This window comes from Ochotona curzoniae, unplaced genomic scaffold (genome assembly GCF_017591425.1).
Source record: "Ochotona curzoniae isolate NIBS_2020 unplaced genomic scaffold, NIBS_Ocur_1.0 contig_2404, whole genome shotgun sequence".
Taxonomy (NCBI): Eukaryota; Metazoa; Chordata; class Mammalia; order Lagomorpha; family Ochotonidae; genus Ochotona; species Ochotona curzoniae.
This window is the reverse complement of record NW_024465451.1, coordinates 11,797,254-11,809,311: the sequence shown is the minus strand read 5'-3', so window position 1 is coordinate 11,809,311 and position 12,058 is coordinate 11,797,254. Positions and strand designations below refer to the sequence as shown.

General features: G+C 40.6%; 1 protein-coding gene across 1 annotated transcript in view; it reads right to left on the bottom strand.

Moving 5' to 3' along the window:
• CCDC30 (coiled-coil domain containing 30) overlaps positions 1-8,324 on the bottom strand; it is a 62,759-nt gene extending 54,435 nt beyond the window's left edge. Inside the window, exons 1-4 of the mRNA XM_040974312.1 lie at positions 8,250-8,324; positions 6,376-6,501; positions 4,697-4,834; positions 98-261 (exon numbers count right to left, since the gene is read on the bottom strand). Coding sequence (XP_040830246.1) covers positions 98-261; positions 4,697-4,834; positions 6,376-6,501; positions 8,250-8,291 — 470 coding nt within the window. The 5' untranslated portion in view covers positions 8,292-8,324. The remainder of the gene's footprint in view (positions 1-97; positions 262-4,696; positions 4,835-6,375; positions 6,502-8,249) is intronic.
• Positions 8,325-12,058: the final 3,734 nt, after the last annotated feature.

Sequence of the window (12,058 nt, the reverse complement as noted above, 5' to 3'; positions counted from 1 at the left end):
TGATTAGTTTTTACACTCACATCCTTTGAATGAATATCAAGTTCTTATGGTGATTAAGATAAATAATTCCTATGACACGTGGTTTTTCTCTATTTACCAGAGTTCCTCTCTCTCCTCCTTTGGGTTTTGAGTCTCTATTTCCAAAATTGACAATTTAGACACAAGATCTTTACAGGTGTTCTCACTTGTAATCAAATTTGCTGTTTTTCCCCCAAGAGTAAAATGATTTAAATTTTCAAATTGTTGTGAAAGCTTCAAGACCTGTAAAGTACAAAGATAAAGTATTCTACTTTGGGTACTATTACATATAACTCTGAAAAAAAGTATACTGTTCAATTAAATGTTTAGTCACCACGTTAAATAATGTATTAATTGAGGTTTTACTCCAGGTTACTACTTTGTAGTTGCTATATAACTTAGCCCATTCTTACTGAGGGTATTAAGATGTAAAAAGTTAAAAAGGGGGGTATTTGGTTTCTGGGGTTGGTCCATTGAGTTTCATTTTAAGTTTTGAAACAAGCAAAATGACGTGGCCCATAAAATTTTACACTATAATCACACCCCTTTGTTAAGTTTCAAATGTACTTCCCCGACTCATAAAAGTATATTCTTACACTTTTATAAAAGAGAACAGAAAGAAGATTGGATTCATATGGCAGAGAACAACTGATTCCACTTATTGGAAAACACATGAACTTGTAAGGGCTCCCAGGCTATCTCAGCGACTATCACAGTGGCTTTCAGGCCCCAGCACACAAACACGTCGCCTGAGAGGCTGATGAAAGGCACACTGCAGCTCCCGTCCTGAGATTGAGTCAGGCAAGCAGGACAGGAGACAAGAACCCACCCTGTAAATGAGCCTCCCAGGCAATTCTGATTACGTGCGTGAGAGTCACCTCTTGGTTGTGTGACTGGGAAAAGCAGGAATTCAGGTTTCGTTTGTGGTTTGACTTCTACAACCAGGTTCTGAAGATTTCCTTTCCTTTAGGATTACTATTTGCACCTTCATATAAAATGTAAGACTTCCTTCAGGTAGTAGAAAAATGGTCAGAAAATGGTTCAAAGAATGGAAAAGGGATCCCCATCAAATTACAGAGCTAAGGGAAGCAATATTCCTGACTCATATCCCAACTCTGCCTGAAAATGTTTTTCAGAACACAATGGCTTTAATTCTAAAGATTAGTTTAAGAATTTCTTAAATTAGGCTTCCTATACCTTTTTAATTCCTTAAAGCAAAACTACAGTGATGACTGTGGTCTAAAATCCCAAAAATCCAGATAATCTCACATGGACTCGAACTTTTCCCAGGAAGAAAAGTTGGCCTTGATTGGGCTCAAGGCACAGCATGTAGGTGAGGAATAGACTTTGAGCAGCACAGTTTAATCTTAGGGAGGGATGTGGTCAAAGGCAGTAACAGAATGAATGAAGAGTAATCTGTAGAGAAACGAGGAGGAGGATTTACTAGAATAGAGGTTACATAATGAGAAGCTGAGGAAATAAAACAAGATTGAGGGGAGAGGTCAGATTAGGAAGACTTGAAAGACAACTTTCCAAATGATCTGGCATTACTGTAAGCAAGAAGAAGCTTCCAAAATATGAGTTAATCATCGATTCTGTGGCTTTTGTAATACACACACACATTACACATAATGTATGTTAGGTTCTTCAGAAGTAAAGGATGACTAAAAGTGAAGTTTAGATTTGATGTGAGAGATGCTACTATCTTCTGAAGAGGATGGTGACAATAACGTATTTCTGAGTATTCTGAACTTTTGCATGACAAAGCTGGGGAGTGGGAGCTTTGCTCTTTGTTGTCAAGAAAAAATGACAGAATCATCCATGACACAGACACTGTGGGACCAGCTTGCTTCTACAAGTTATCAGGATGTTATCTTGATGACTAATAGTGCAACCTAATAATTAACCATGTCTAACTACTATAAAAACTAAGTTGATCTTTCCATTTTCTGATTGAGGCCTCACAGTGGGATAGAAAAGAACATGGGCTGAGAATCACCATCTAACTCGACAGCAGTTTAACATCTGTGCACTGCACAAATTTCTGTATTGTAAAGCGCAGCAGTTGGCCCGTATGACCTCATCCTATCAGTTTTGAATTTTTCTGACCAGGACTCTGTGTGTTGTGATCCAGATCAGAAAATGGGGGCTTCATCAAGTACTTAAAACATATCCTCTTGAGCCACAATTAGCAAAGTACATTTTAAGTCTAAAATATTCTGTGTTCTGGAGAGAAAGTGGAATATGATGAATTTTAAAACAAAAACTTGTAAGGGATAGAAGTTTGAAGGGAAACAAAACAATATAGTCTTGAAATACCTCCTTATGTTTATTAATTCTGAAGGCAGAGAGACTTAACGCCTTGGTCTAACAAAGCCAACATCATGAATAATGGAACATAAATTTTCCTATTTCCTTATAACATGCCCTGAAAGGGATAGAACATCATTTGTGTAGTATTCTTGCCCACCCCCCGACAAAAAAATGTTGTGAGGAAATGTCAGCAAATCCAAATGGCCATTTCTCAGAAGAAATCCTTGTGTTCCCTCAAAATATCGCAACCCTACTCACAATGGAAAGAGATGTGCAATGGCTTCTGAGAAGTGCTTAGGTCACCAGGGCAAATCCCCCAGGATGCCATTAATTCACTTGTGAGAAGTGATAGGAAAGAGTATGCTTCTTCTGTCTCTGCTCCCTGCTGTGGGAGTGTGCAGAGAGAAGACGGCAGTGTGCAGGAAAGAAGCCCTTGCCAAACTCGGCACTTGTTAACACACCGACCTTGGGCTCCCAGCCTTCAGAACTGTGTGAAATGAATGTTGTTTAAGCTACCTGGTTTATGGTAGTCTGTCAGGACTGCCCAGACTACAACAGCATATTTCAACAACACAGTCATGAAAGGCAAACACAGATCAAGGAACTGTTGCAGATTAAAGGAGCTCGGGACATGGTGATTACATATAATTTATGGTCCTGGCTCAGGCCTAATGCTAGAAAAACAGAGAGCATGGTAACTGACAAATCTGAATCCAAGCTGAAGATACCAGAGAACTACTGTGTCAGTGTTAATTTTACAAGTTTTGAGATTTGCATTGCAGTAACATGAGATATTGTTATTTTTAGAAAACACATGGCAATATTTAAAGGTAAAGATTATATCTCTAACTTTAAAGAGTTCACTGTGTGTGTGTGTTTGTGTGTGCATGGAGAGAGATAATAAAAGGGCAAATACAGCATCATGTTAACATTTAGAATGGCAGAGCTTTATGGGAATTCTTCATACTACTCTGGTGACTTTTCTACTAAGTGTAAAATTGTTTCAACATAACAGTTTAAAAAACAAGACAGGGAGAGGGAAGGAGCGAGAGGTGTATTGCCAGGATAGAGATTTGTACATTATTATTTTAGAGGATTTATCGTATGCTGCTCACTTTAGTCCATCTTTTCAGTGTTAACTTTCCTATGGTTCTCTGAGACACACGGTCCTTCCCTTGTCACCGTGGGACAAGCTCCCACAAGCTAAGGTCAGTAGTAGGCTGTGTCCTACACACTCACTCTTCCAGGCAGCTGACCCTGTGTTCTGGACCTTTCCCTCCCTATGGTTACACAGGGATCCATGCCCCAACCTTCCAGTAACTTGGTTTCTTCCCTCGCTTTTTTCCTTCCTTCTTTTTAAACAACTACACATAACAACGAATTAGGCTTCGATCTCGTTCTTCATCTCACAGAGGGTGCTGAGCCATAATCCAGCATATTTTAACTGTTGTGTTCAAACCTTCACGCCTTACTGCCATTTTAATCTAGATCAAAAGAATTATTGAAGAAGGGAATTTTCAGTTAGAAGATAACACACTAGGTAGGACTCAAGAAATTACACTCCAGGTGACCTCTCAATTTAACACCAGAATAACTCTGGTCTGATTGCCATTTTTAAGCTCAGGGAACTAACTGGGGTCAGGACATTGAAACATCTTAAGTGTAAGTCCACCTCCCAGTGTAACTGAAAACTATACTTGGGTCCTAACTTTTTTTTTAAAAAAGATTTATTTTTATTATTTTTTATTGGAAAGGCGGATATACAGAGAAGAGAGACAGAGAGGAAGATCTTCCGTCCGATGATTCACTCCCCAAGTGAGTGCAACGGCCGATGCTATGCCAATCCGAAGCCAGGAGCCTCTTCCGGGTCTCCCACACGGGTGCAGGGTCCCAGAGCTTTGGGCGGTCCTCGACTGCTTTCCCGGGCCACAGGCAGGGAGCTGGAAGGGAAGCGGGGCTGCCGGGATAGAGCCGGTGCCCATATGGGATGCCGGGCGTGCAAGGCGAGGACCTTAACCACTGCGTCTTCACGTGCCGGGCCTTGGGTCCTAACTTTTTAAGTTGAAGACATTTGAGTAACCTTTCAGATTATACTATGTGCTCTAGTAACTAAGCTGGCATGAAGCTGCTTTTAATCTAAAAATTCACAAATTCTAAACACCAGGTACTGGTTGAAGTCTTACTATTTATACTGAAATACAAATATAGCAGGGTTTATAATCCATTTTATATGGTGATTTGCTCTGTAATCATAAAAGAAACTCCAATCTTTAAGTCATTTGTTATTGAAAGTTATTTTCTTCTGTCCCACTCTCATAAAACATATTAAAAATTGAACATTTAAATAGGAATACTTTGATCTCACCTTTGTCTCTAATTCAGAATTCTCCTTTTGTAGCAGGTCATATACCATTAAAAAATGCCCTTTGCTGTCTGCTGCCCCTGGAAGACTTTGCATTTCATTATATAGGCATGTAAGTTCCAATTTTGATTTTTCTAATTCCTAATTAAAAAATGAAGATATTCTAGAATAAGGCTACTTCTCCATATAAGGTTTAATATTTCTAAAACAGATCTTAAAATGCTTCTGGAAATTTCTTGTTTAACCTGAACATTCTTAGTTTTGCTGATCCACAAGGTTGAAAGACTGGGTTTCTAGTGTCTTTTGTATTGTAAGCAAGGTTTGTACAGAAGTGAGGTCTCCCACAACTCCTGCTTTCCATGGTTATCACCTGTTTTGAAATGCATTTTAAAAGTCACCTTTAATAGGCTAATGTGTTATGAGGTTTACCTTTAGCCTGTGTCAAATCAGAGGATTATTGGAACTAGGGCTGAGCGAACTGAAATGACTCACTTAGGTTCACAAAGTCAGGAAGTTGTAAAGCTGAGACTGCAGACCTATGTCCATCTGTCTCCAGGTTCTTAAACACACATCCTGCTGCCTTATCTAAAAATGTATGTCCTGTGACTTAGTCAGCTAGCGTGTTCTTTGTTCCTTTTTCTTTTCATACCCATGAGAGGAAATACTTCAGTTAGATATAGATTTTTTCAAATTAAATTTTATATTGATCTTATGGAATATACAGTGTTTGGTGGAAGACTAGGAAAGTCAGTCTATGAGAGCTAGTCTATGGTGTCCAATGAAGGGGACAGGGCACATCAAATTTACTTTAGGTGAAGAAATTTGCTACTCGGTGTTTCCTTAAAATGAAGTCAGAGAGGGAGTGAACAAAGAGAAAGGAAGGTAAGAGGGTGTCCTCCCAGAAGGCACAGGGTATCAATGGCCTACCTCATTCCATGAGGATGGGGCTTGGGGTATTGCACTGGCTCTCACCCATCTTGTAAACTGGTTAAGAAACATCCCTGTCCTCTCAACTGGTTATCTAGACTTCCAGGAACTCACTTCCAGACTTCTCTTCAAAGCAAAGATGAATCATCTCTTTTTAGATCTTTCTGATACAAGGTTGAGAGACAAGTATGTGAATCTATGAACACCACAGCTGTCAATCACCTGCTGATTACAGACCCCTTAGCTAGTGCTGGAACTCAGCGTGGGGAAGCAGCAGAACTGTGCCTCATCACTACTAGAAGTACATATGCTGTAGTGCCATGGACTGAATTATGGTCTCCCCCATTCATACGATGGAGCCCTAATCCCTAATACCAAAAAGGAGGTGATAAAGGCCAAATAAGAAAGTATGAATGAGTCCCTGATGTAATAGGTCTGGTGCTTCTGAAGGACCCGCACTCACTTTCTCCCCTTCGTGTGAGCACAGAGCAAGAAGGTGGCTGTCTAAAAGCCAGGAGGAGAGGCCCTTACTAGGAAGTGAATTATGAAATGTTTAGCACCTTGAACTTAGATTTTTCAGTCTCAAAACTGTAAGAAAATTAATACATGTTATTTCAGTTGCCCAGTCTACAGTACTAGTTATGGCACTGCAAGAATACATAGTTGCAATTTATTTTAAGATAAAATAGAAGACAATATGAAATTTCTAAATTATGGTTAACACAAGAGAGAGACACCATCCTGCAGGGTAGTACCTCACTTTTAACTCTCAGAGCCTTTTGTATAGAATTAAGACTGCATGCCAATTGCTTTCTCTTCTTTTTCTCTTCTGTTAAATTACTTTCAAATATTTCAATGTTTTCTTGGCTCATGTTAAATATCTGTAAAAAGCATTTTACAATTAATCCTATATACAACAGCAGTGTTTCCTATAAATTGTGATAATGCTTTCTAGCTCAGTTATAAAGTCACATAGGAACTATATGAATACGAACTAAGACAAACTACTTCAGGGTGCCATCACTCCCAATGTATTTTCCTCTCTGAGCCTGTTCATACAAATGTAAAATGTAGTGACAGTTATTCTTCCTACAGTACGGCCATCACAGAAGGAATAAAATGTGATTTTGAAAGTATTGTATAAATTCTCGGTACCTACCAAATATAAGGTGTTGCTAAAATCTTTCCACATTAACTAATAATAATGATTGGAGGGATATAGGTAGCAGCTACTACTTACTGAATAGTAATAATGATAATTATTATTATCCTACCTGTCTGATACTATGGTAGTAATTGCTTTACATGCATTATCTCATTTTATTTCCTCAGAACTCTCACAAGACTGAAATTCTTACATGCTTTTTTTCAGAAGAGAGAAGTGAGGCTTGGGTATGTTACATAATGGGACCAAGTTACCCAGTCAGTACTGGGATTCAAATCCAGGTCTGATGTAAGAGCCCTTTTAATATCTACTCCATTCAATTTTGTCAAGTGTGTTTTCTCTTTTGTACAAAAGCCTGTTAGGAACTTATGCCTCCTGTCTAAAACACAGATAGAAGGATTACATTCTGTTGTTACAAAGCACAGTGAGGTGACTGTAGTTCACAAAACTTATTATATATTTATGAATACCTGGAAGAGGGGAGCTTAAAGTTTCCAAATGCAAAGTAACGATAAAGGGAGGGGAACATTAATTGTCCTGATTTAATCAAAACATACTGTTGCATGTATTGAAATGTTATACTGCATCCCATAAATACGTGTAATTCTGTGTTAATCATAAATATTCTTTAAGGAGACTGAAATGCCAGCTAAACCGATCTGATTATTACACATGCATCACACAGGTATATATAAAATTATCACCCTTATACACCCCTAATCTGTACAATTAGAAAATCTCTTTTAAACCTACCAGAGGATTAAACTGCAATAAAAATGCAGTTTAGTTAGCACAGAGTGAGAATGGAGCCAATTTCTTTGATGATCGGCCTCCCTGTCATCAGGTAAGTTGAGGACCCTGCTCTACCATGAGGGTGTGCCTGTCCCGGGAACAAACTACATGTGAAGTCTGGCCAGTAGGGAAGCCGCATGCATCTGACACATCTGATCTGTACTCTGCTATCCGGGCTGTGCCAAATGGTGTGTCAGCGGAGAACCCTACCTGTCCCATTCTTCCAGTTCCCAACAGTGGGACCAAGAGCTAGTGACTTCACTTTCAGACCTGGTTTCCTCATGTGAGGAACAGGGATGATGATGACCGGATCTATCTAAATCTATCTACACGTATCAATGGATGTGCTATTCATAAAGTTTGTGAGTGACAGCTTACATTATTGCAATGTTATTCTCATTTTTCACACTTAACTATTCATTGAGGCACTGCAACATGCTTATTTTATACTAGCTTATCCCAGATCTGTCTTTGATGGTTTCCTTTCTGACTGACTACTCCCAGGAAGGGCAGTTCGCAACTACTGATGACAATCTTAGAATGCAGAGTTAGCAGTTCTGGAAGCATGGCTTTGCCTTCCTTCTGTTCTCAGTAATACTTGGGCATCCTTATGGAGTTTACCTTGTCTGTATTTCAAAAGGTAACAGAATGTTGAATTTTACATAGTCTTACCTCATTCAGATCTTGTGCTTTAATGGTTTCTTGGCCTTTCATACTGGTCTCTTTTCTGTCTTCCTATGTGCTTGATAACTTGGGCTCTAAGATGGAAATCTTAATCCAAATAAACCATAGTTATAATGCATACATGTGTTACTTGAAAAACAGAGCTACATTTCTTAAGCATCCTTCCCTGAGGATACACCCATGAGGTCTCTTCTGAATGGCAAGTGCCATCTCCTATCTGGTTCTGGATCCTTCAGCGAGCGGGTTGCTTTACTACGACGTGAGCCTTTGCAGAGCTAAATGGAATACGCATTAGAAAAATCCAATATAGAACTCCAGTTGTCTTCTATTGATCAAACTGCTTTACTTTATTAAACCTGTCTCATACTGAACATCAATAAAATAGGTAACAATCCCAAACTGATGATTTGGAAAGATTGGGGAATGCTAATACGAAAATTAATGCTGAAACCTGCAATGTTCAGAATTCTTTCAGCTGTGTGGACCACAGGTTTAGTTGGGAATTTTATTGACTCAACAACATTACACAGGGATGTGGGGAAGCATGTATTCTTTTGTTCTGGGATAGATCTTCTTCCTTTTCATCAACCATCACCTGTGATGGTGAATGTTTTTGAAAATCTGACCATGGCATGCTGGGGCATTCAATTCTCTAGGCAAGAATTCTAGTAGCTCTGCTTTCAGGCCACCTGAGACACCCCAGAACACAGTAGAAGAAGCCATGTCAACCTTAAAACTTTTCATTTTCTTTGTACTGTTTTAGAGTAAGAGTGTCATGTGCATTGGGCACCGGCACAGCAATTAAGTTGCTCGATATTGTGCCTGGGTTCATGTTCCGCTCAGTTTTTAATTTTACCTTCCTGCGAATGTGCACTATGGGAGGCAGCAAGTGATGGCTCAAATACTTGGCTCCCTGCTACCCATGTGAGAGATGTGTATTGTATTCCTGGTTCCCAGCTTCAGCCTGGTCCAGGCCTAGCCTTTGCAGATATCTGAGGAGTGAATCAGTGATGAGTGGTCTCTCTGCCTCTTAAATAAACTATCTTTGAAAAAGAATGTCACATATTTTTAATGTTATATTTTTTCAAAAAGACTGCTTTCCCAATTAAGATATATTTGAAATGTGTCATAATTTGCAACACATTGAACATAGTTACAAATATTCAATATACATGCTTAATATAGTTATACAAATTATCTACACAGTTTGGTGATTTATATACCTCCTGAGACTGCTGACCAAATTTAAAATAGAGAAATAAGGAAAGGCCAGAAAATAATGTGAGAGATGGGAAATGAGATCTAGAGTTTCCCAGGTAGCTCAAGGGAACCTACCTCACTGGAAGCCAAGGCCAGCAGCAAACAGAGCAGGTGTGCTGATTTGTTTTCAAACTGTCTAATTAGCATGGGATAGCCACCAATGGCCTGAAAGCAACGGTTTAACAGTTCAGAATTTTCCATTTCTGTGTTCTATTACCTGGAAGATAGGGATCTTCCTGTGCCCTGAACTCAACTGCGACTCCCAGGTACTACCTGATGAGTTTTACTGCCAACTTTGTGTGTAGCTGCCCCAGGATTGCGTAGTTAAGTGAGACTGTATAGAGAATAAGACATGCCCGGTCATTGCATGAAGAGATTTACATGCTCACCTCTGGGCACGCTATGGTCCCATGGGTTACAATAAATCCTCTCTATAAATTGACACAAGAATCAGTGTGGTGTAGAAAATAAGCACTGGGGCCAGATAAACCTGGATCAGCTCCTGGCTGTGACTCTGGCCAAATTCCCTTAAGTTTTCACAAACAAGAGTATGAAATGAGAACACTCAGGTCTGGTACAATCGCTCAATGGCTAAAACTTCACCTTGCAAGCGCCAGGATCCCAATGGGGACTGGCTGATCCACTTCCCATCCAGCTCCCAGTTTTTCTTGTGGCCTAGGAAAATAATCAAGGATGGCCCAAGGCCTTGGGACCCTGCGCCCACGTGGGACATCTGGAAGAAGCTCTAGGCTTCTGCATTTGGATCAGCTTGGTTCCAGATGTTGTGGCCATTTGGGGAGTGAACCAGCAGATCCAAGATCTTTCCCTCTGTATCTCCTTCTGTCTGTTAAAAAAAAAAAAAATCTTAAAAAAAAAAAAAAAAGAAATAACTATTTTAAAAAAGAAAAAAAAAAGGGAACAGGGAACACTTCTATTTACCTTGGGTCAGATGACCCCACAGATGACAAGAGAAGATGTTTGGAAGACACCTAAAACAATCCTGACACATTCCAGAGGCTCAGCATGCTGTTGCTCTCCTGATTCCTGCAAGATACCTGGCACCCCTTCCATTCTAAGTCTTTTTTCTGAGGACGTATATACCATCAGCACCAAGGGGGCTGACTGGGTGCTAAGTCTGTCCTCAGGTGGAAATGGGTCAGTAACACATTCATATCTCAAGGTATCTGCTCGACAGAAAGGAGTGCTGTTCTAGACTATTCTTCCCTTTCAAGCCTCATGCCCCCCCCTTTTTAAAATTTATTTTTATTACAAAGTCAGATATACAGAGAGGAGGAGAGACAGAGAGGAAGATCTTTTGTCTGTTGATTCACTCCCCAAGTGAGCACAAGGGCCGGTGTTGGGCCAATTCAAAGCCAGGAGCCAGGAACCTCTTCCAGGTCTCCCACACGGGTGCAGGGTCCCAAGGCTTTGGGCCAACCTCAACTGCTTTCCCAGGCCACAAGCAGGGAGCTGAATGGGAAGTGGAGCCGCTGGGATCCCGGTGCATTCAAGGTGAGGATTCCAGCCACTAGCTACGCCGCCAGGCCCTTTTATTTTCTTTCTTAAAGATTTATTTTTATTGGAAAGGCAGATATACAGAGAGGAAGAGAGACAGAGAGGAAGATCTTCCTTCCGATGATTCACTCCCCAAGTCACAACAGCCAGAGTTGTGCCAATTCGAAGCCGGGAACCAGGAACTTCTGGGTCTCCCACACAGGTGCAGGGTCCCAAGGCTTTGGGCCATCCTCCACTGCTTTCCCAGACCACAATCAGGGAGCTGGATGGGAAGTGGGGCTGGTGGGATTAGAACTGGCACCCATATGGGATCCCAGCGTGTTCAAGGCGAGGACTTTAGCTGCTAGGCCCCCGTGCCGGGCTCCCCCCTTTATTTTCCAGGAAATTTTTAGGAGAAACTCTCTGTAGAATGTCCAGGAATAGGGGCATCTCTGACTAGCATTTGAGAAGATCAAGAAATTTATATCTTCTCTGGTTCATTAAGCATCCCTGGAATACAGGTTGGAAATAAAAATATGAACCTGTAGTCAGATTGAGCTTTCAAATATGGGGATCATGCATACATGTGTATATACATATATAAATGCACATATATTTATATATGGGAGAGAGAGAGAGATGATTCAGATCATATAATGATGGGTCTGAGAAGATAGCAGACTAGTGGCCCAGCTTAAGCAGGCAGAGAACACAGTCCCTTCTCCCACTTTTTGTGCTCCTAGGCCTTCTGCTGACTGCAGGATGCCCACTCAAGCTGGCAAGCTGTAGTGCAATCTGCTATGGATTCAAAGGGTAATCTCTTCTGGAAATCTCTCCTTGACACACCCAGAAATAATGTTTAACCAAACGTCTGGGTGTCCTGTGTTCTCATCAAAGTGGACACACTCAAGTAAACAACAGATTATCCTTCTACTTCCTCTGGGTAAGAAGCAGAAAATGAAGCAGTCAGCAGTGAGGAAGGGGCGATTGCAGGAGGCACCTGAGCGCCCATGGGGAAGCTAACGATCCCACGCTGGGTACAG